Source organism: Siphateles boraxobius, unplaced genomic scaffold (genome assembly GCF_051911475.1).
Source record: "Siphateles boraxobius isolate OS27281-9 unplaced genomic scaffold, OSU_SipBor_1 77, whole genome shotgun sequence".
Taxonomy (NCBI): Eukaryota; Metazoa; Chordata; class Actinopteri; order Cypriniformes; family Leuciscidae; genus Siphateles; species Siphateles boraxobius.
In genome coordinates, this window is record NW_027509205.1 from 7,834,910 (window position 1) to 7,859,704 (window position 24,795).

Consider the following 24,795-nt stretch of genomic DNA (forward strand, 5'->3'; position numbering starts at 1 on the left):
AGGAATATCAAACACAAACCAAACATACAACGTTTTGTTACATCACATTATTGCAAGACAAAGAACTGGGGAGAAATAAGAGCTTAAATACATGAGAGAGACAATTAATTAGGGCTGCAACAACTAATCGATAAAATCGATTATAATCGATTATGAAAATCGTTGTCAACGAATGTCATTATCGATTAGTTGGTCTGCTTACGTCACGGGGAGCGTTTACTGGTACGCACACACACGCAAGGTCTCTCTCCCTCAGGCGCTCTGCCGAGCGCGCGCGCTACACGGTTTGGAGCAGTCTCTTCTGTCTCGCATGCGCGCTCTTGCTTGCGCGCTCTAGATTTCGGGAGTTTGAACTAATTCGCGGGCATCAGGGAGTCGCAATCAATATGCGGGAGACTCCCGGGACTTCCGGGATGTCTGTATTTTGTCTCGAGCATCAGGTTGTGCAATCAGTTCGCTCGCAACGTAAGTGATGGATTAAAATAGCGCTACCGCAGAAATAGGTTAAATTAAAACGGTGTTTACAAAGTGAAGCATTAAATACAAAGGCAGTTAATAACAGCAGCAGTAAAATATTGTTTTTTAGTCACTGTACTCAGTGGTTTTCAGCGAATGCTTGTGCACTAATGCATAATTTCTCCTGTCCTTTACTCAAGCCTGTTAGCTTGCTGGGTAACGTTACCTCCATTCCGTTCTCTTTTTATAGCATTTGTCTACTAAGTTTTAATTGTTTTTCAAACGCGATCTACTGCGGCTCTACATTCACACAATTGTTTTCGGTCTTTCTATATTTATTTAATCAATTTATCCTTATATTATATTCTTTTATATATTATATATATAATATATATTATATTCTTTATCCTTATATTCCTTATATATAATTAATTTTAAATAAAAATTAAATGAATTATATATTTTAGATGTTTTTAGTTTGTTTTTAGTTCAGATATTCACATCTGAACAACATGTCTGTGTAAATTTGTTTTAACAAAAATTGTGTTAAAACATAATATGTTGGATATCATTTTTTTAACAATAATCATGTTTGTCAACTTGCCATCAGCAATTATCATTAAAAACAATGCAAATATTGATATTAGTAAAACTCAATGTGTGGCTTTTGCACTTTTTAAAGTACACTTTTACACATAAATACCCTGATTTACGGTTTTATTTAGTTATAATAAAAAAAAAATCTAATTTAATTTCTATCCGATTAATCGATTAATCGGAAAAATAATCGTCCGATTAATCGATTATCAAAATAATCGTTAGTTGCAGCCCTACAATTAATAGAACTGAGAACAGGTGTAGAACTAATTAGAAACCATGGGAACAAAAAAGGACCTAGAAATATCTAACTAAAAACACAATGAAACTAGAACCAAAGCATAAACCTGACAACTGTGACTAACTGCGTAGTGTTCACACCCCTGAACTAATACTTAGCTGAGGCACCCTTTGATTTTATTACAGCAATCAGTTTGAGTCTATCAGCTTGGCACATCTCAACTTAGATATATTTTCCCACTCATTGTCATGCCGAAAGCTGAAAGTTCTGTTAATTTTCAGCTTTCTAGCCAATGTCAGAAGGTTCTGTTCCAAAATCGACTGATACTGTACTTGGAGCTATTCATGATTCCTTCCACCTTCACTAAATCCCCAGTCCTAGCTGAAGAAAAGCATGATGCTGCACTACCATGCTTTACAATGGCTATGGTGTTCTTTTGCTGATGTGCTGTTGTTTTTGTGCCAAACGTTCGTTTTACGAATTTGGCCAAAAAGTTCAATCTTGGTCTTGTCAGAACATAACTCATTTCCACATGCTTTTGGAGACTGAATATATGTTTTTGCAAAGTTTACTATGCTTGGATGTTTTTTTAGTCTTGCATCTCAAAGCCCAGGCAGAAAATGGAAGATAGTTGTCACATGTAGGGAGCAACCAGTACTTACCAGAAAGAGCTGCAACTTTTTTTAATGTTGCTGTAGGCCTCCTGACAGCCTCTCTGACCAGTTTTCACTGTCTTCTCATACATTTTGGAGTGAAAATATTCTTGACAATTGTCATTGTTTGTCATGCTTGGGGCTGGGTATCGAGTTCGATACTTTTTAGGCACCTACCTAATTGCCTCGATACCACAGAGTATCAAAAAATGTCTTGTTGTTTCTTTACCAAATTTCGATACCTAAGGGGTTAATCTCGTCAACGTCAATGAGCTAATAAGCAAGCAGCATGATTGAATGTGGCGAGACATCAAGGAAAAACACTAGTTTACAAAAGTGTGGCTACGTTTCACCAGGCTCGATGCAAACAGTGCGCAAATTGCAATATTTGCGACAAGATAATTCCTGCCAAGATCTCCGATTATGTAATCCAAATGAAAGGTGCATTTCTCTCTATAGGCGCATGCACATTCACTATACTGCGGAGATGACGAGTCAGCAATGTCAACTTCAGCTTTATAGTCAACACTGACTCAGAAAACACTAGGTTATTAATAAACAATTAAAATGTCTCCTTGCTATTTTTTCCCAACCCATTCATAATCAAAGCTACTTTTGCCAGTGCTTTGTGCCAAGCTTTATGCGTGTGCTTGAGCGCGAGACATACACTGAACAAAATTATAAACACAACACTTTTGTTTTTGCCCCCATTTTTCATGAGCTGAACTCAAAGATCTAAGACCTTTTCTATGTACACAAAAGGCCTATTTCTCTCAAATATTGTTCACAAATCGGTCTAAATCTGTATTAGTTAGAACATCTCCTTTGCCGAGATAATCCATCCACCTCAAAGGTGTGGCGTACAAGATGCTGATTAGACAGCATGATTATTGCACAGGTGTGCCTTAGGCTGGCCATAATAAAAGGCCACACTAAAACCAAACTGTTTTAACAGGGGTGTATAGACTTTTTATAACTACTGTACATGATTGAATGTTGTACTGTATTTTTCAACATATGCCCTCTGATGTACATTCAGGCTTTGTTTTGCTGTAACTTGTATTAAAGTGAAGTAATGTTTGTTTAACTTACAGTTCATGCTGCCATTGGCTGAAGCAAATAGCATGATTTATCTCACACACACCTTATTGCTGTATTGATACTGTGAAGGTTTTTTTTTTACAACATTTGTACACAGTGTTGGTATTTTACACTGTTTGTCATTTAACAGTATGATAACAGTATTATGTATATAAGTAGTAGTAATAATAATAATAGTAGTAGTATCAGTAATCTGGTGGATTTTGTAGACAGGCCAAGACTGGATTTAGATGTTTAAAATGTACTGTAATAGAATACCAATGCTTTATAGCAATAATAATTGCATGCATATTTAAATCTGTTGCATTGTACAGGTAGTTTAAGACTGGATTTAGATTTTTTTAATGTACTTTAAGGAAATACTCATTTTTAAATATATTTTTGTAAAAGCTATTACAATTATGACAGTATGACAATAGTTTTTGATGAGTTTGTAATCTAATTCATTTCTCATAATGTAAAAATGATTACATTATAAGCATTTTATTTCAATAATAATTTAATACTTATTACATTATGTGCATTTATTACATTGAGTTACTACATTATTATTAAATAATACAGTGAGGTTTAAACACTAAACTAAAATGTGTTAATTCTAAGAAATAATTTTGTCTCTTGAATGGGTAATTGTCTTTAGCATTAGCAAAGTCAAAGTTTATTTAAAAAGCACTTTTTAAAAACAGCAAGTGTTTATCAAAGTGATGTAAACCCATCACATATCAATAATACAAATAATAGCAGTCATAATTGAATTTATCGAAATCATTTAGCAGTGTCGTCACTTAAAATGGTACTTTATTTGGTCCATGGTAAAACTTGTTGTTCTATGCAGTCATGATTTTTTTTATCATCTGGTCACTTTTTAAGAACCAGACATGAGATGCAAATAAACAGCAATGTAGATTCTTCAATAAAATGTTGAGTGCTTTTTCAGACTCTGATCTGCTGCTTTGTAAGTGGTGATTCAGTCCAAGTGAATTTTTGTTATGCAATTACTAGTATTTATTGTCATTTTACTGTGGAGCTATTTAGACAACACAAAGAAAAATAATCCAGTCACATTACTCCATTAAGAAAACCATAAAATTTCATAATGTCAAAACCAAAAAGAGGTCCTGGCAGTAGAGTGATTTAACAGAGAGACCACGTGGTTCAGTAAGACCCATTTTCTATATAACTACTCACTCAGGCTCATGAGTGATTAGTTATAGATCAAGAGAAAGTTTTAACAACCCTATTTCTAAAATAGATTATTACAGGGGTTTTGTGGCACGATTTAATAACCAGTTTCATTAATTGTTTGGTGTATGGTCTTGACACATTTTCCTGACCTTCAAAGTAACTTTAAGTGTGACACATCTGCCTGTATATGCCGTCTTTATACAGTAGACTCTTCTGTGCATCTAATTCTCCTCTACTTGCTCAGTACAGCAGATAAAACCCAATTTGTCTTGGCCAATTAAGCGCCCAGCAGCAGAGAGACACAGTGAAGTAAGATGTCCCTAGCAGGCTTCATGCATAATTGTCAAAAGATGAAAAAAATTCCCTCAGCATTTTCACTCACATTTGTTCACCTTCTTAGCGGTGCACAACAGGCTGCCGCTCTCTGAACATAGCCTCGCCTCGGGAAAGACACAGTCACCAGGGGCCTTCAAAACACGCTAGTAAATTGGCGTTGAAGAGCTCCTCAGTGATGTCTGCGATTGTAAGATGTCTGAACAAGAGGGGTGTAATTCAAGGCTTTATTAATGCATAGTGGTCGCTGACAGCTGAGCTTTTTTTGCAAAGCTGAATTTACTAGCTCCTTACATGGTCAGATTACCCGATCAAGTACAGAGCATATAGCATTTATGCTAATGCTGCCCATGTCGGACAACTTGTGAGTTAATATGAAACCAATTCCTCTGTTTGTCTCCTATCCTTAAAATAAGCATTCAACAAATGAAACGGAAATGCAACAAACATGAATTTTCCATTTTGACTTAGAAGTGGATAAGCTGAGAATTAATGTGAGCCGAGGTTCACAGTTTCTTGACCTTTTTCCACTCATCTGCAATTCCAATGTGCTTTCGGGGTGAACTGCCTTGCGCCTCAGTCAGGTATCTGTTTGCCTTTGACGAGCTGCTTTGTTGTAGCCATATTAGTAATGATCGCTGATGTCGAATTGTGTATTTTGATCCGGCCAAAGTCTCCAGTGGTACAGGAAAAAGGATTTAGCACGTCACTTCAACCAGAAATTGTTCTGCGTTCAAATATTTTGTTAACAGACCTAATCTGTGAAAGCCTGATAAGTGACATCAGTTTGAGACAAAAGCTCCATTGTTAACGGCTAGTTAGCAGCTTGTCTGGGCGTTCTGAGTCATATTAAAGTGTTTTTCTGCATCATCCGTGAGCCGTGCGTGGCTGCTTTTCTGGCAGTATGGTTAGGTTATTTGAGTTCACGCTCATCTGCCTGCTCAATACTTTATGGCTTTCAGATTTCTAGTCCAGCTGTCTAAACTCACCCTATCTGTCACTTTTATAGAGATCCAATCACTGTTAAAGTGTTCAGGCTGTCCTTACACTGGGAAAAATGAGTCGATTGAAATCACATATGATAGTTACCCCACATTGTAACAATGAACTGCGGAGTAACTAACTAAAAGTTGCAGCACTACTAACTTCTCTGTTTTGCAGTAGTGTGATTAGTTTAGCTGTTTTCAAATAGTTGTTAGTCCCTAACAAGTCTTTTTTTGTGTCTTAGAAAAGTAGCATTGCTGTTTTTCATGAGACATTTTTTATAGTCAAATAGTTAATTAAATGCTGCTGTTTGACAATAGTTAAATTTCTAATTTTATTAGATTTTAGAATTTTTGACACCAGTTAAGGTTAAATTAGTGTTCACTTGTATTTGGTGTTTTCAATGCTTTAAAACTTGTATTAGCATTTAGTATTAACACTTATACTTAATAAACATTATTTTAAGTATAATATTGTCACTCTAGCTGAGATTCATACAGATGATTAGCTTGTAAGTAATAAGTAGCTTGTAAAGTTACATTTCCTAAAGGGCCAACATTTAATGTGAATTTGTTCTGTCTTCTTTCACTCAGCTTCATGAGAGCAGCTATGATGCCGGGAAAGCCCTGCAGCGGTTGGTGAAGAAACCAGTGCCCAAGCTGATTGAGAAGTGCTGGTCAGAAGACGAAGTGGTGAGTGAACGAGTTAACTTTCTTCATTATGTGGAGAGGGAAGGCCGGGTTTCGCTGCATTGCTGGCTCTTTGTCGTCCGCTGAAAAGCACTCAGGATTCCAGCTCCTCCAGCAGAACAGGGCAGCTGCATCCTGTTTATGGCCTGTGGAATAAATCTTCCCTGTGAGGGAGAAGCATAGGAGGGGGAAACAAAGTCTAGGTCAGCTTGTGTTAGAGTCTTAAATTTGATCTGTGTACCTGAAAGCAATTTGTGCTTTCAGTTGTGCTTTATAGTATAAGGGAAAAAGGCGGAAAGAGATCTGTTGTGTCGATAATAGCCTGAAAAGCAATTATATATTTACCTTTAAACAGTCCTGTAAGGGTTTGACATAGGCGTCTAGTGTAGAATCCCAGGGTAAACCTTTTATTTATAAAAATAAAAAGACCTTATATCATTTTCATGGTCTGCACCCAGTGCCAAAACTCCTTTCATACTAGGGTGACCAGACGTCCCGTTTTCAGCTCTATTATTAGTGTCCCGACTTATAATGAACAAAATCATGTTTTGTCCTGTATTTCTTCTTTCCTATGGTCTTTGTTAGGTGATCATAAAAGTGAGTAGTAGTCTTCTGTCATGTGAGAATAGCCTAATCAAAGGTAACCAATCTCGTCATAGTATATTTTGGAGAAATCCAATAACAATTTGTCTTCGATTAACTTGCAGTTAGTGAAGGCGGGATATTAGAGAGCGCAGAAGAGATCAAGTCAGACTTAAGGATGTCAAAAAAAAAGCATGTGTACATTTAACGAGGATCTTCAAAAGGAGTTTATCAAGATATAATGCCCAGTAAGTTGTGGGGGGAACAAAACTCAATTTGGTATCGCACTGAGTGACTTGGACCAGTAGCACCTCTCTCAGACAGTGTGCGATTCTAAATTAAGTCCTCTTTAGGGATGCACCGATCCGATACTCAGTATCGGTATTGGCTGCGAGACTGCCATTCTTGGCCGGATCGTATATCGGTCAGACGAGGCCGATTCAAATCCGATATTGTGCGTATACTATTCTGTGTTATTATTAAGCCCCACAAAAGCATTATAAAGCACCATAAAGTTTTTGTGCACTATATTATAAGTGTTCTGAAGCCATTCTATAGTATAATGTGAGAGAGAAATTAATATTTAAGTCATTAAATTCAAGTTCATGTAGACTCTTCCCTCCGCTGCGGCTGTCAGTCATTCTTCATTCAGCGTTCAAACAGATCGTCGCGATGAAACTCTCTCCAAGATGATTCAATGTTACTATCATTATATTTGATCTGTAGATAAAGCTCTATGGCTTCGCATAAAATGACTTTATCTTGCTGGACTGTATTGCTGTACCTCAATCATGTTCTTCTCTAACGTGTTGTGTTAGATCACAACACTGGAGAGCACTATAATTGTTCTTCACGCCCACAGTTACTGAAATTTAAAACTGTTAAAAGAAAAGGCTGAATAAATAATTGCATAGATAGATAGATACTGTATAATACACTATGCATCGATTAGGGCTGGGTAAAAATATCGATTCATCAATGCATTGCAATAATTTTTTTCTCAATTCAATATCGATTCATCAAATCCTATGAATCGATTCAGCCCTCCGGCCAGTGGCGGCGCTGTGGGCAACTCTAGTGAGAGCGTTCAGCGTTGTACAAGACGCGCTTTACCAAAACAGCAAGATGAAGGACAGTAGCTGCACTCCGTTCAAGCCTGCACCACCAACCAGGGACGTCGTTAGGCCTATTTTAGGGGGGCTGAAGCTACCCCAAAATGTTCCTAAGCCCCCCTAAATGATAATAAGAACAACAATAAGTCTCCGGGAGTCTCCCGCATATTGATAGCAGCTCCCTGATGTACGCAAATTAGTTAAAATCTCCCGAAATCTAGAGCTCGCGAGCTCCAAACCGCGTAGCGCGCGCACGCCTGAGAGGAAGAGTCCTTGCGTGTGTGCAAATGTGCCTCACGAAGCGCGCTTTTTAAAAAAAAATTTTTGTATGCACATTTTGTTTCTGTTTACATTTCTTTTATAACTTGAATTAGGGCTGTCACGATGTTAGATTTTTCACACCACGGTTATTGTGGCCAAAGTAATTCACAATATCGATATATCGCGATATCTATAGAAACCATGGGGGAAGAAATGTCAAATCAGTCAAATTAATTTTTACTTTATTTAATTTTTCTTTTTTTGCATTTTTACTTCTTGTTTTCTCAATATTTTAATGCAATTTTTTGTGAAGTAAGACAAGCATGTGAAGTATATCTGGTTTCAAACTGGAGCGAAACACTGTCTGAATGTTTCCTGAATAACTGAAAAGCTCTTAAACCTATTGTTGCACCGGTGCAAGTCATGCAGATTTGAATAAAACAAAACAAGTGCAAATACGAAAATAAGACGAGCAAAGAAAACAGTATTCAATAATCACCCTTTATTTAAACATATGAAACCCGCTGTCACATTTCCCATTCCATGACTAGTAAAATAATTGCAATTTACTCTCTGTAAAATAGCGTAATCCGCAGGGTGATGGACACGGAGATGGGTAAAAAGGTTGATGGCTACACATTCTGCAGATTGGGTATAAGGGGGTCGCACACCGGACGAGAAGCGTGGCTCTGCGCCGCGTGAAGCACACCGGACGCGCACTTTCTCAGTTCATGGCCAGCAATATTGTTCTGCTTAAGGACATTATGAAATTAAGATAATGTCTGTAGGCTACTATGATATGATTGTGCTGTACAATTAAAAACAATAATTGCTAAGTCTGCAGTCTGAACACTTTACCTCAGTCAGAGCGCATCCGTTAACTGAATGAATTGAGAATCTCACCTGAAAATCCGAGCCATTGCTGAGCGCCACGGACAGACGCTGAATGGTGCCGTCGGTGTGTGGGTGTATTTCTTTTACTGTCTATGGTGTGTGTGAACTCCTAGAAAATAATGGTCGAATTTTAAAGAATTCTCTGCGCTTCTCGTCTGGTGTGTGACCCCCTTTAATGTGCTGTTTTCTTTGAAGTCGAAGAACTCCCATACTGGCAAACTTACTTTCTCTCGCTCAGACAACATTCTTCTCAGAGTGGCTGCGCGGGCGCGCGCTACGTCTTCTTATTTGATAGATGCGAGTGCAATACTGCCACCTCAACTGGCGCTGGAGTATACGTGTCATGTTATCATAAAAGTCCTATTCATTTTAAACATTGCGGTTATCGCCAATACCGGTATATTGTCACACTCTAAATGAACACGGTGTCGATATTTCAAGCTTTGAATATCACGATTATCGTTAATACCGGTATATTGCGACACCCCTAACTTGAATGTATAAGAAGAAAGAAATGTACTTTCTATTACAGTTACATGCACTTTAGAGGTGTTAATAAAGCACCTGTTTGTTACAGTTGTGGTTTGTATTCAACATAGTTTGATCTGCTAAATAAACCATGACAGGAAACATGCTGGGGTCAATTTGTTCTTAAACCTTGGTAATACTGCACACATTTAAAAATATACTCAGGTACTTAATTACTTGTGTATTTACTAATTATTGAATCGATATCGAAGCTAATAAATCAATATCGAATCGGATCAAAGCCTCAAAAATCGAAATCGAATCGAATTGTGAAATTCCTAACAATCCCCAGCCCTAGCATCAATATGTCTTTCCTTTGTGCTATGAACTTTTCAATGCGGACTTGAAGAGCTGCGCGCTGTGACTCTGTGTTGCTTCAAGCACATCATTCTGCACTCGGGATGCGCATAAGCACTTTGTGCCGCACTGTATTTCTGTATATATTTCTGTATTATAACTGTCTTTCATAATCATATCATAATACTTTTGCGCAATGAAAGATTATAAATAGCCTTTCTTGTTCTGTCCTATCAGATTTTATACAATTATTGTGATTTATCTTGACTAAATATTACTGCTGAATTATCCACTAATCTAGTTTATAATATAATTTTTGTCATAGATTATGATCATATATTTTTTTGATTTGTTGTTTTTGTTTGTTTTCTTTATAATGAAGTTGTCTGTATTAAGTAGATTGCGTTTAACACACAAAAGAGTGATCATCATTTCAACACAGAGTTATAGAAATTCTACTTGATTTAAAAAAAAAAAAACTGCGTTGGTATCGGATCGTATCGGTAGATACTCAGAATGTTTCGGATCGGACCGGTTCAGAAAAAATGGTATCGCTGCATCCCTAGTCCTCTTTGCGCCTGAATGGTTCAATCATTTGAAGTATCTCACATTAATAAAGTAAAAGCATTCGGTCTTAAAGTGACAGCAGCCTAAAATAGCTTTCTGTGTAATTAATGTTAATCAAATAACAAAATATGTTAAATAAATATAGGCCTATTATACATGTTAAATAAACATGTACCTGAAAAACATAGTTTAATTTGTATATCTTTGTCCTATAGTTTATAATTTGCTTCTTTTTTATGTAACAAAAATAAAATAACTAGGCCTTATAAGATGTATATCTTTATCACAAAATAATTTATATGAGAAATAATTCTGCCTGGTCCCGTATTCCACCATGAGAAATCTGGTCACCCTAATTCACTCACTTTCAAACTCGCTCCATTCATAGTTGTCATCTTATAAATTAGATTTCTTCTAAACGTACTTTCGGCAACACACACTTTCAAGAAGTCTCCTAAATGTTTATTAGGTTATTATTATCCCAACAGGCTTTAGTATGCTGCAGCATTTTTTTGTTAAATCGATACTCCATGTTTGTATATTATGGACATATGTACACACTCAATAAAAGCTACAAGGCTGAATTTTAAAAGTAGTGGTCATGTTAATGGTGCCAGCAAGCCCATTAAAAAAGATCAATTAGCTGTGTGTATCGATTTGCATCGGCATGTTTAACTGAGTGTGGGCCTGTTTTGTAATGTACGCAGGGACGCACGCGTGTGTGAAGCGAACTGTATAATAGTCCGTCTGAGATGAATAATAGAGATGCTGAATAAATACTGCATGAGCGCAGGCCTCGATTACACCACTGTTGGTATTTTTCTCTGTGGCGTGCGCGCACCCCTCAGGAGGCTGTTTGGGGCAGGCAAGCTGCCCCCTCCTCCCCGTCTGTAACCCAGCCAGGCCACCACTGCACTGTCAAGGACACCGCTCCCCCTGATCTGATTTCAAGTTGTGCTTTTGCAGCCCTGCAGCCTTGAGGGACAGGTGTAAATGTACCCCTGACCTTGGACGCTCACACCAGCCCCGCTGCTCCTCATTTATTTATTATCCCTCGCTTTCCCTCTCTCTGCCTGCAGGTCCACGGCCTCATTATTCCTGCAATTTTTCCATCGCTCCTTTTTGAAATGTGAATAAAAGTGACAGTGACTGTCTCAGAAATGACAGAATCATCCCCCTCTTCAGGGTCACTTGTCACCCGTCTCCCTCTGCCGCTCGACCCGGCCCTCGGAGCCTCTCTTCTCAACTAGCCTGCAGCGCTTTCAGCCGCAGAGAGGAAGAGTGTGCCATTTCATTTCTTTTCCCGTGCCACAGTTTATCTGGAGAATTCTTTTAGATCCTGCGGTAATGCTCTAAAATGGCATGTCATATGTAACACCCTTTAATCTTGTAAGCCATTTTAGTAATGCAGTGTAAGAAATATTAGCCCCCTGTGAGTTTTTTCTTTTTTCTTTTCTGTATTTCCTCTAAGGATGGGCTCAACTACTCTAATACGCTGAAGTAAATTTATCAACTGGAACAGTAAAGACTTACATTTTTACAAAGTTCTACATTTATTTGAAAAAAAAATTTTATTCAACTTTTTCCAACATTTGTAAGAAGTGTTTCTTCTCCAAATCAGCATATTAGAATGATTTCTGAATGATCATGTACCATACCACTGAAGACTGGAGTAATGGCTGCTGTAATTTCAAATTTGACATCTCAAATAAACTTTTAAAATATGCCAGAATAGAACAGAGCTGTTTTAAATTGTAGTAATATTTCACAATATTGCTATTTTTACTATTTTATTGGAAAATAATGCAATGCCTTGGTAAACATGAGACTAAAAACAGAGATTTTAAAAATCTTACTGTCCTGAAATTTTTGAATGGTAACATAGAGGGTAGATAGTTCAAAAATAAAAATTCGGTCATAATCTGATCGTCGTAATTTTTACCTCAAGTCATTCCGTAGAACAAAGTCATACTGGTTTGGAATTACATTAAGGTGAGTAAACAGTAAATGAATAAAATTTTTGAGTGACCTATCCCTTTAAGAGAGGCTGAGCTTGAATGTGCCTGTGATGCCCAAAAATACAGCTCACTGTGTTTTAGGGTGTCTGATATATGACCACAGTGAGGACTGCTATCTGCTGCTCTGCCCTGCTGTGTATTATCTTGAGCTTGTCACAAGTTGACAAATGACAGCGTCAAGCTCCAGATTGTTGAAATGCTCTGTGCGGCAGCGGGCAACCTGGCAAGATTGTAGCCCCCCAGTGGTGATCTAAAAAGCCTGCACAATTTCTACAAAAAAAACACCTCCCTACTACTAATTAATATGAATCTCAGTGCACAGTAATAAAGGGAGGTGAGTTTATAGAGAAGGGAAGAATACCCCCAGTACAGCACATTATGACTGTGGGCCACCCACATGGAAGGTTACATGTTTGTTTAGTTCAGTGGTTTTAAACTGGTTTTGCTTCAGGACCCAGAATTTACATGGGACATCAAGTGATGAGACAACACAGTACAAAAATTAAAATTAAAATGTCCTTAAAATCCAGCTTTGAAATATACTTGTAGGAATGATGTTATATGGAATAAAATAGTATAGTAAAGTACATATATTTTTTAATGAAAATGGTAAAAAAAATAAAACGTTAATTTCATAACATGTTTTTCGACTTAAAACAGATCAAAATTGTGATGCACTATATGCAAATATATGACATATTATAATTTTATTAAAAATACAATTTATTATATTGTATAATTAAAATAATACTATAAATATAAACAGACTTGTGACCCACTAGTTGACCACCACTGAAATGGTTAGATTTATTTTCTCTGTTTTAGCTATGTGTGAAGTGGAGTCACTAGTGCTCAGATTTAAAGACTGTTTTATTGCCACGAGTCTTGCGCAGGCAGGAAGGGTGTGTTGGAGAATTTCCTGTCACCTTTGGTTTTACACAGTACACAAGAAAAGCTGCGGTTAAGCTTAAACTATGCATATTTATAGACTCGAGCGCTTAGCAAATGCTTAAGTGGCGGCAGCGGCGGCCTGATTTAGTAGCTCATATTAATAAGACTGGTACTACGGCTGGGCCTATGATAGTTTTCCCTCATGTCTCTTCTTTTCTGTTGTGGCTTTGATCTTATGTAAGGTCGAAATGGAGAGGATGTGAGCCGGCTCTCATCCCTCTTTGTGGTTGCTTTGTGTGTGAAAATACCATCATCATTGCCATCATGTCAAGTCATATTTGTGTGTTGTGCTATCTGTGACTGTAATTGTATACTCTGCTCATTCGTCTTCGCCCATAGCAGGTCAGCCTCAGCGAAAGGCCAAGCACACTGGTTTCATAAGACCCTCGTGTGTTTGTGCCATAGAGCTAAATGTTAAGCATTCCTGGTATTTGAAGAGTGTGTGTGTGTGTTTGTTGGACCCACGTAGTGTGTTTTGTATTGAGTGTTCTGACACCATCTGTTTGTACATGCTTGAATGATCTTAACCAGTTTTACAGCTTTAAACAATTATGATTTAGGCAAGATTCTGCACGCATCACAATAGCCTTTTCAGTTGTATTCCCTTCTCACCGCTCTCTTTTACAAAAGAGCACTGTCGAGCCGAAAGAGAGAGAGGCAGAAAGCAGAGCCAGCGCACTGGAACAATTTTTGACAGAAAGAAGCCTGTTGTTTCGACAGAGCGGGCTGCTGGTGACTCGGTAGCTCTCGCCTCCCCCTCTCACCCCTCCTCCACTCTCCCCTCGCTCTCCAGCCCCTCCCGTTATCTGCCCTGTTGCCTAGCAACGGCGGGCCGGAGCAATCGTAGCAGAGGCAGAGCAATTCAGGGAGCAGATTGGTGGATGATTTATTAGTTGCGCTCAGAGTGCAGCGAGCCCAGGCAGCTGAAATGGAGCCTTAAAGTGGAGCCAACATGCAGCGAACGAGACAGCCGCGCACGTAGACTCCTGCCTGCAGTGCACTGTAAATATTACAGTAGTGGAAACATAATTAAGGTGACATAATCAGGCTGCTAACATGTGCCGCTCTGGCAGGTGTAATTGATTTTTGTCCTGCCCGGTCAAGATCCAGGACCTCAGATAATGAAGGCGCGCTCAGATCCCTTTAACGGTTAATGTGTTCAACAAAATGAACATGTTCACACCTTAGACCTGTAGTCACCAGGCTGGGGATTGATTAACCAATGAGACTGTTGGATACTCATTAGTGTGAGATTAAAATTGTTGTGGTTAAGTGGTTGTTGTTGCCCGTGGTCCCAGTCCCAAATGCTGGTCCGGGTCACCAGGGTGTAAACAAAGCTAGATAAACATAGACTTGAGTCTAATTTATCTCCTTAACTTTTCCCCTGTTATTTTGTTTCCCTCAATGTTAAGCCCTTGAAAACATTGAGTAAAATAACTTGATACTTGGAGAGTCTGACATGTCCTAACTCATAACTAGTACTTTAGTCATAGGGGCATTTAAAGATCATCACAAGCTCATTTTGCACATTGCACCACCTGCTGGTTAATCAGCCGCCTCTTTACCCCACCAGATGAAAAGTGTCATCTGTGGTCATTTTGTTTCTAATGCTTGCGTATCTCGACCCGTTATGGTTGCCCTGACAAGGCTAGATCTACTTTAAAAGGCTTGTAGTTTTAATTTGCAGGATTAGGAATTTCATTATACTCAAACATCTAATTTATTGCAAGTTTTCAGAGCTTTGAAGCATAAATCTTGTAAAGAGAAACAAGTAATACTCCCTCCCTTCTCACCGCAGATTGTTCTTTTAAACGCCCTGTGTAAACAGTTCCTGGTTACATAAGTAGTATGCATTTGAGAAGTTGTCTGAGAATGCCAGAGGAAATCCACGACTGGTTTTGCAAACGACTTGTATCGTTTAACCACGTCTAAAACCTCTACAAAGATTCAATTTGATTTTTCTCACTAGTTTGTGCTTTGTAATACCGTATGGTTTTTCTTCTAATAGATAAGGGGGGTTGGAGTTTGATTTATGAGAAGCGCAGATGTAGAGGTGATGTACATACGCACACAAAGTTAAAAAGAGCTCTCAGAAAATGCATGTGTGAGACAACTGCTGTGATCCGCCATGCATCGCATGACTCCGCTCCAGGTTTTCCAGCCAGCCGCAGACCAGAGGCTCTCTAGCAGAAAGATCACATGTAAAGCCTTCCCCTTTGTAGTGGAGGAGCAGAGAGTGACAAGCTATCTCTTGCTCGTAAAAAAAAACGACGTACCTTCGTAGACGCTGTGGATTTGCACCTATATTTTTTTACTGCCTATGAGTGGACATAGAGATTTGGGTCGTGTGCCGAGTGGACTTTTCCCAGGCTTTCCGAACAGTTTGTTTGTTGAGGACCGTTGACTGAGAATACTGTGAAGCGGGGCTCGCCGCTGGAACAAGAAAGTAAATCTGCTGGTTGTCTGCTTCGCTGGTTATGAATGTTTCTGCCTCCGCTTTTTATGGCTCACACAGTCTGTGACTCTTAAAGGAATAGAAAAGCATTCAAAGCTACACATTCTACTTTTATATTATAGCAGTCTGTCAAAACACGTTTTATTTTTGAAGTTACTCTTTTGTTTGTGTTGTAAAAGTTGTTTTCTCATTGTTTTATTAAGTGAATGTTTTATCTGATAACTATACTTGTTAAAAGCTTCAGTCATTTTTCACATTCACAAACCTGATTATTTTAACACTGTTAGCTTAAGTTCTGTTTGTTTGCAGTAACTGTAAGCAAATGGGTTTGTAATTCTAGTACTTTGCGCAGGACTCAGGCAGCTGTTTGAAGTGTGAGCGTGCAAATTGTAAGATCAGAGAGAAGTGTGTTGTGATTCGTCGCAACTTATTGAAGTTCAGTTTCAGCTTTGAACTTCAGTGTTGTGCGACCCTCATATGCATATCACCTTGCTGAACTTTCACTAAGATTTAGATGAGCTGCCATCGCGTTTCTACTCTGCTGTGGTTTAAACTCAGCTTCTATTCCTGCTTTTGTTGTCATTTCCCCTAATTTTTTTCACTGTAGCAAAGCTGTGCTAGCACAAGCAGAGATTTTCAGATTAAGATCACAACATTGTTTTCTTCCCCTTGCGGTTCACAGTGTAATGTATGTGTAGTGCTTCATGTCAATTGTTACGGGTGCTTTAAAAATCTAATTTTAGATGTTTTTCTCATTTCTTTTCTCAACAGAAACGATTCATAAAGGGTTTAAGGCAGTACGGGAAGAACTTTTTTAGGATTCGGAAAGAATTGCTCCCTAACAAGGAGACGGTAAGTAATTTTTTTCCTATTGAAGACATTTGTAATCGTTGGACACTAAGTCAAGTCAAGTCACCTTTATTTATATAGCGCTTTTTACAATACAGATTGTTTTAAAGCAGCTTTACAGAGGTTACACGCATAGATAATTTACAGAGATTTAGCTTTACTAAAACAAGTTAACTCCTTTTCACTGGTTTTTCATGTTTTGAAATCGAAGCTATGTCTTAGTGGTTTCGAAAACGGTGAGGTTGAAAATGATTGAATGCCATAGTTTACACATGGACTTGAGTGCATGAATATTAGATTTAACAGTGCAAGTTAGGTGCTTGTACAGGGGCCCTGAGACGTGTTTAGTCAAAACAGAAACATGACTGTTTACATAACATTTAGTTACAGCTCTGTACAGCTACAAACCTATTTTAAGCGCAAAGCATTATTTGTTAAACTCTTGTTTTCTATGCACAGTGCAAGTAATAAATGCAGAAATATGTAATTTTACCTTTTTTTAAATTAGTTTTTGTTTAAGACTACTCATTTTTAATTTCATTAGTGTAATCAATTTTTTAAATGCATGTTAATTTGCATTTCACAGTTTTCATAGCAGGATAAGTTTTTGTTGTTTTCATTAAAATGTGTTAAGGTCATAGCTAATAGTCTCACCACTGCATGAGTAAAGTTAAGGTTCCTCTGTTTAGATCAATCTGAAATGAGAAGCTTGTTGACATGAACATATTTAGAAGATATCTAGATTGGTTTTCATTAACTGTTTACCATTAAAAACGTGTACTCGAAATAAATTCGAAATAAAAAAAATATATTTTGTGTGTTTTTTAGGGTTTATAGAAGTTGAACACTTCTTTAACATTCTTATAGCATACTTAAGTACAGTATGAATTGTGTACCAAACCTGTTTTAATCAATGTTTTATCAGGTCAGCGTCATCAGTGTCATGTCAGATAGACTAAAACACAATCTCTGGCAAATAGGCTGGTTATCAAGTGCATGTTTTATGGGGTATTGACTTAGCTCAATGATTAGTCAATAAAGAGGATCCCTGCTAGCAGAAGGGAACCTGTGTAAAGGCCTGTCACCCTTAAAGTACCACAGTCATTGATAGTTTTGCTCTTCATGCTGAACAACACATGTTCCTCTGGATGTAAATACATATTTTAAATGAGCCCATTTTAATTAGTTAATTGTATGACCCTCCAGATGAAAGAACGAAGTGAAAACAGGGTAAATAACTCAGAGTGTGTGCACTCCCAAATACCTGTTTGGCTAATGGAGCAGTGCACTTTTGTGCTGAAATATATTACTAGTTGATTTTTATGTTGACCGGAAACAAGTAAAGAATACTTGAAGGCTTTAACAATCCTGTAATTCTACGAATTAGCATCTTGATATAATTTTAGCATTGATCGAACACTAGAATAGTTTGCTTATTTCTTTATTTTATTTTATGACTGGCAGTATTTTGAAGAAATAAAGGTCTGCTTTTTTGTTTTTTTTGCCTAGAAATTTGTTTTTTATACAGTTGTAACCCTTGACAGGACTTCTGAAAATTATTTTATATTGAATTAATATCAATTCCCATTCTAATGAAGACATTTGTTTCATTTATTTCATTATGTACATGCATACATAAACAAGCCAGCCTCTAAAAACCAGGACAAGAAGTAAGAATGATGGAAAAAGAAGACATGGAGGCACAGCAGTCTTGCTGAAGGGCAGGGTTTAGGGGTTAGTTCAATATACCCTAAGAACAGTGAGTGTTCTCTAAAAAGCCCTACTTTGCTTAAGATTGAAGTTGCTTTTGTGCTGAAAGCCAGCTCTATGTGTAAGCGCCAGTCAATACCCTGCGGAAAGCTTGATTTATTTTCTCCAGTCTTTCTCCCTCTCTCCCATTTCTTTTCCCAAATCTTTCTTCTTTGTGGGACTTTGAGCATATTCTGAAACTCCTTCCTTCATCCATCCAAGATGAAAACCTTTCCTGCTACTCAAATGCCAGCCTTTCTGCTGAAGAATCTTTCCTGTGAATTTCTTCCAGGTCATCCGGTCCAGGATTTGATATGATCGTAGCGTTTTTAAATGCCCAGGGCCGTGGAGGGTGATACAGTGCAGCTTTTCTGCCTCTCCCCATTTTCCCCCTCAGCACTTATGAGCTGAGTTTGTCATAAAGAGCCGGTGCCAAGGCTAAGCACCCACTGCTGTGCAAACACACCAGGCCTGACTAGCTCTTTGGAATGCTTTTATATGAAGTCAAATAAAAGAGGAAGTTGGGGAAGTGGGTGTGTCGTCTTACTGTCTCTGCTCTTTTCGCTGCCACCATTTCCTCCACTTGAAAGACAACGTCATGGAATTATTTGTGTTCTGGTGTAAGAAATGTTCCCAAACAAACCCGGCATGATGTGTCTACAGATCACAGATAACACGGCTTTGCAGTTCTGCCCGTGTGCTGTCCCAGACAGATTTTTTGTACTTTGTACTCTTCTGATAGTTTTCTGTAGTGGTTTAGACCTTTATTTATTTATTTATTATTGCTTACAAATCAAACCAGTAAGCACAGCAACATAAATTTAAGCTGCAAATGATCGAATTCGAAACGTGTGTTCCTTTATTTATTTGTTTTTGACAGCTTAGGCAACTGGCAACTGCCTTTTTTATTTGAATTTAAGTAATTATTAATATTTTTATGTAGGGTTTATTGGAAGATTTCCATATGCTTCTCCTTATATTAAAGGGCACATTGGTCTGTCCCTGGTAAATCAGAAATGTTGGTATGATTGCAGCACTTTGTGACAACAGTCTGTGCGCTTTAACGTTTTGGAAATCTGCCCCAGGCTTTTTAATGCTAGGTAGACCCTTGTTTTAGGAGGGTGCAGACTAACTGGTAACACTCCAAAGCTTGATTAAATTGCACCTGCAGGAAGAAAGAACATTAGGTTGCACAATAGAGACTCTGTAATGTGGGCCGAGAAGGGACATTTTCCATCATGTTGGAAAAACAGCCATACCGTAAAGCAGCCATGGAGTAATCCAGCTGCATTGCTGGCGTTGCAGAAGATCCAATTGTGTAAGGAGGCAGCCCTGGCCTTCGGGCCCTGTAATTTTCAAGCTAAGATGGCCAAGATTATAGAACTGTTCTCGGTACAACCTTGTAGCAGATGTTTGCCCTGGTGCAATCTGTATAAATGTCAAATTGAATTCATTGCAAAGATGTTAGCCCTGCAGCCAGTGCCCTAGAGAGGCGCTTGTGTGATTAGAGGTATTGAGGGTTGGGCACTAATTAAAATGGCTAAAACTGGCGGCCTGCTAGATCGCCAGCAGCTGTCCAGTTGTGATAAAATTGTCTGCTTGTTTTGGTACATGTTGTTTTTGAAAATGTTTGTGATCTTAGTGTACTTGGCCATTTTGTATGGTTTAGACTTCCTCCAGATAGGCTATACAAATAAATTATAATTATTTCTGTTTAGTGTGTATGAAAAGTGAGCATGCATAGCCTGTGTTGTTTGTCGTCTGGCTTCCTGAACAAAGCTGTGGCTGTACAACTTGATCTTTTGGATTAAAGAGATCGACCCCCATCAAAAAATCTTGCTGTGGCGTACTTTTGCCTCCATTGGCTGAAAGCGCTTAAAGCAGGGAAGCACAACTGCTGATTCCTCTGCTTGTGCCTCGTTGACCTGCAAGCGCACACGGCTTATTATTTCTTTTCCAACAGAAAGCAACAGCGCAGCAGGGATTTGCTGTCTATTTAATATCCTTTTATACCCCACTCTATCAGCCAAGGCCATTGTAGTGCACATTTTTTTCTCTCGAATTTTGCCTGATTTAACCAAAAGGTTGGGCAATGGTGTTTGAATGGAGCCTGTTTTTGCAGTGTGCTACATTGCTTTGTTGACTTTGGAGCAAGGTTACAGTAATAGACATCTCCTCTCAATGTGATTTTTCAGGGCTCTTCTCAGACAGTATAACAGCGGCATTTATTTTGACCGTCAATGTGAAGTGCCTGGAGTGGGAGTAAAAATTGGTGGCAAGGATCAAATGAAATCTTAGAGGTTACAGTAAATATACTCTGTAGTAACTTTTTTTTTAAACAAAAAAATTAATGCGATAATACTGTTATTTTGTCTTAAACATGTAAAACATGTTTATAATATATTTATTTTTAAATATTGAATATATATATATATATATGTATAGAGAGAGAGAGAGTTCATTTAGATTTAGATAAGTTCAATTAAAGATTAAAAAATTATATTAATTAGTTACAATGTACTAAATATATTTAATACATTTCTATTTCTTTGTATAATTTTTTTAATAGCCTAATAAATTCTTTATTTGTGGTACAATTTTATTCATACATTTTATTTTTGCTATAGGTTTTTTTTAATTACAAAAGGTATATTGTACTGTATTAAATTGTTGAAGACAAAATTGTAAGTATCCAGTATTTAAAAGGCTATAAAGTACAGAGCCATAAGAGAGTCAAACTTCTTTCAGCTTTTTTTTTCTGTTGACAGAGGATTGAATTTGTCATTACCACTGCATGTCTCTCCCTCCTGCATGTACTTGGGCACAGTCGGTTCCATGTAAGAACCAGAAAGCACACGGGCCAACTCAACTAATTAATGTTTACAGCTGCACATTGCCTGTCTGTACCTAGTGACCAAATGTTCTCGTATCAAATTTTTTGTGTTTAACCAAGCAAATGCTCTTGAGGATTTTTTCAGGCGGGCTTGATTGTCTGTTGCCATCTTCCATTTTCTTTCCCCTCTCGCTGTCCTCCCTTGCATTCTCTGCTGTTCTCCTTCCCCTGTATTTGTCAGCTACAGCCTTAACCGTTTGGCTCACTGTCAAAGCAGGGGCCTTTTGTGGCTTCGTCACAAATCTGCCAGGAAAAACAGAAACCATCTGTTCAAGTCCAGGCCTGAGTGCGGATGAGTGTATAAATACAGGAGTTTAGGCCTCACACCCGTCCTACACACAGACGCACACATGACCAGAAGGTCCAGCTATGGTTTCTCCCGAATGGTCCGCTGCAGTGAAAAAAAAAAAAAAGTGTAATCTTTTGGAAATTACAGTCTGTGCTTGCATGCTCCCACATCGGTGGTTTTCTCGAGGTGAAATCAGAGTGGAAAAGCATTTCTCTGTGCCGTGATAGGAGGTAAGCCCCTTCCTTGTCAGATAATCCACCCTCCAGAAAAATTCTGCAGATGGAAGCATTCTGAAATGTCTCATAATTCCAAGCTTACGTTGTCAGTATCTCCCGCTCCCTGGCACACTCTTCTCTTCTTAAAGATTCGGGGCTAATGGAGGAAATTCCACATACACTAATAGCTGTACGCATTTATCCTGGTCTGGGGGGGGGCTATTAGTACCACAAATATATAACTGTAAATAAATAAAAAATTTATAATAAAAATAATAAAGAATTTTTTTGTTTCATATATTTTGTTACACAGGTGTGGAACAGCATGAAGGCTGTTTTTTATTTATTTATTTTTTATGGGTGAGCCATGTCTTTTAAAAATTAGTGGTTGTTTGCTTTTTTGCCTTGCCATAATGTTTTGCACTTTAGTGTATAAAGAAAACAAGGAAATGCTTAAATTTGATATTTTGATGCTCACTACAAATAGCAGAGAGAAATCTCACTTTTTCTTCCAACAAACCTACCTTGACACAAGTCCTGGCTTTGTTATTCAAGCTGTCAGTCTTAGCACTTGACACTAACTCACTATGTGCATCCAGCTTCACAGACCTTCACTACTAACTGAAACTCACAGGAGACATTTCCTCCCCCAGATGTCATCTTTTATTTTGCTTCACAGTAGGACATCTCTCTATATAAAATACTAAATGGCTTCTTTGCCTGTCCTATGTTTCTGTGTGGCGAACAATCCAGCAACATTTTTTCAGAATGAATGAGTAGCGCTGAAACAAGTGAGGGATGAGAGACAAACCCAGAGCCGTGACTTGGAACAGCCCCTCCATGCTTCAAATGAAATCATATTTCCTCTTCCATCTTCTCTCCTCCAGCTTGAAAGGGGATTTTTCTATAGCTCTCCATCGTACAGTTATCACCCGAGGAAATTTGTCATCACAGATGATCCTCTCTAAACATTTCATCACTCCATTCATCCCCGTTCCCCTACTCCTCTACATATTGCTTCAGCAGATTGCATTAAACATCACTGCGTTATCTTCGCCTGTGGTTGTCAGCTCTTTCCCAACCTTGACACCTGTCTTGATTGCCTATGGACTAAATTACTTTTGAATGACCACAGTGATTCCTTTCACAGTGTTATTACGCTGAACCAGAGAACATTTTTTTCGTCTGCCTTCCTCTAGGATGTTTAAGAGCTATAAAGTGCTCTGGCAAAATTGTTGAGGGCTAAAATGACCTTTTCTTTTTATCTTCTGTAGCATTAAGTTGAGGTTTCATGCTTCAAAGCTCAGATCAAATAGAGGGAGGGAAAATAAAAAGTAAGGGGCAACCATGAGAAAGGGGAGGGGGATGCTGTGCTGAACAGTCATTAGGCTGTGAAGAAAGCCTGCCCGCTGTCCTGCTGAACAGTTTTGATCTGCACATTTCAATTAAATTTCACACCAGGAAGCCTGCCATGCTTTGGCCTGCACCTGCGACCTGACCGACCACGCCAAAACGCGGGCCCGGGCCTTTCGCCGTTGCATGTTCCACTCATCATATCGGATAAAGGGTAACTAAACCACTGGTCAAAGCCTGACTCCACCCACTGGCAATATTTGAAAAATGCTGGAAAAGTGGGCAGAGCCCAGCGGAGATAGAGGCGACGAACCGAGGGCGGAGCTGAGCGGGGGGGGCGTGCACCTGAGACCCGCAGTGACAGCTGCTGTCAAACTAGCTAAAAAGGAGTGACGCAAGAAGCTTTGCAACAGAGCGGTCATTTGAAGTCGAGAACTTTTCTCCCCCACCTTCACCTGAAGTGGAGGAGGGTGAATTGTCTGTGGACACCAGCTCAAACTGCGGTCTTGACTCCCGCATCGCGATCGGCATCCGATTATTTTTATATTCAGTCATTTTGAGGTAATTTTTTCCAGGATTATTATTACTATTACGTTCAATATATTTTGCTGCTATGTGAAAAAAATAATCAGCAAATCGCGCCGGCGCGTTTGTCGACACCAGAGGATTAACTTTAGCCTAATAAGAAGGAACATAAAATTGTGATTAAAAATATATGCTCACTCACATCATGACGCCGCTGCGGTGGTGGAGTTCATGCAGGTATGAAGAGCAGCGTTTGGCGGCGCGAGCTGTGTGGAGAAGCCCATTTCCACCTCCATTGCGTTGGAGAAGCAATCCCACGTAAAATGCAGGTTGCACACTGGAGCGATAGGCGAGATTAACTACCTAGGCTACACGAAATAATCTAAATAACTATATAAATGCTATGCTAACTAGATGCTAATATATACAGTATCTATCCTGATCGTTTTCAATACTTGTAATTCCAACTCCTGACTCGCTACAGTAGTTTTGACGGAACCAGATGCTTTTATACCAAGGGCTGCCAAGGGCGTGGTGAGCTCGCACCAAGGGCGTGACAGAGTGACGTCAGAGAGTATTCTACGTCAGAGAGTACCCCTACTGCAGGAGCTTTCCGTTTAACCTGAAGAGGGCAGCACTCAGACGTTTTTACACCATATATTTGAAAATTAAAACACTTTATACCCAAATGTCAAAAAATTTACTCGAATCAATGAACAGCATTTATGAAGCTCCATTCTTACTGATAATTAACTAAAAAAAGTTGTTTTAGTGTTTAGTTACCATATAAATAACCCACAGGAGCTGGGCTGGGAATACTTTAACCTCTTAAGTGTCATGGGCCCACCGGTGGGCCCAAATCCATTACATATTTAAAACAGTAATAACCTATACTAAACCTAAACTAATCTTGACAAACTATATATCATTTGAAAGCTTACAATCTCTAGTTTCCATATTTGGTTACTGATTCTCAAAACAAATTACAGAGGAGCCGTAATTTATTAATTTGCAACAA

At 38.5% G+C, this 24,795-nt stretch overlaps 1 protein-coding gene across 7 annotated transcripts in view; it reads left to right on the forward strand.

Moving 5' to 3' along the window:
* Positions 1–24,795, forward strand: part of rerea (arginine-glutamic acid dipeptide (RE) repeats a) — a 172,185-nt gene that overhangs the window by 134,239 nt on the left and 13,151 nt on the right. For all 7 annotated transcript variants that reach the window (XM_077218188.1, XM_077218184.1, XM_077218187.1 and 4 more), the window contains 2 exons: positions 6,144–6,242; positions 16,676–16,756. In XM_077218188.1, the coding sequence (XP_077074303.1) occupies positions 6,144–6,242; positions 16,676–16,756 (180 nt within the window). The remainder of the gene's footprint in view (positions 1–6,143; positions 6,243–16,675; positions 16,757–24,795) is intronic.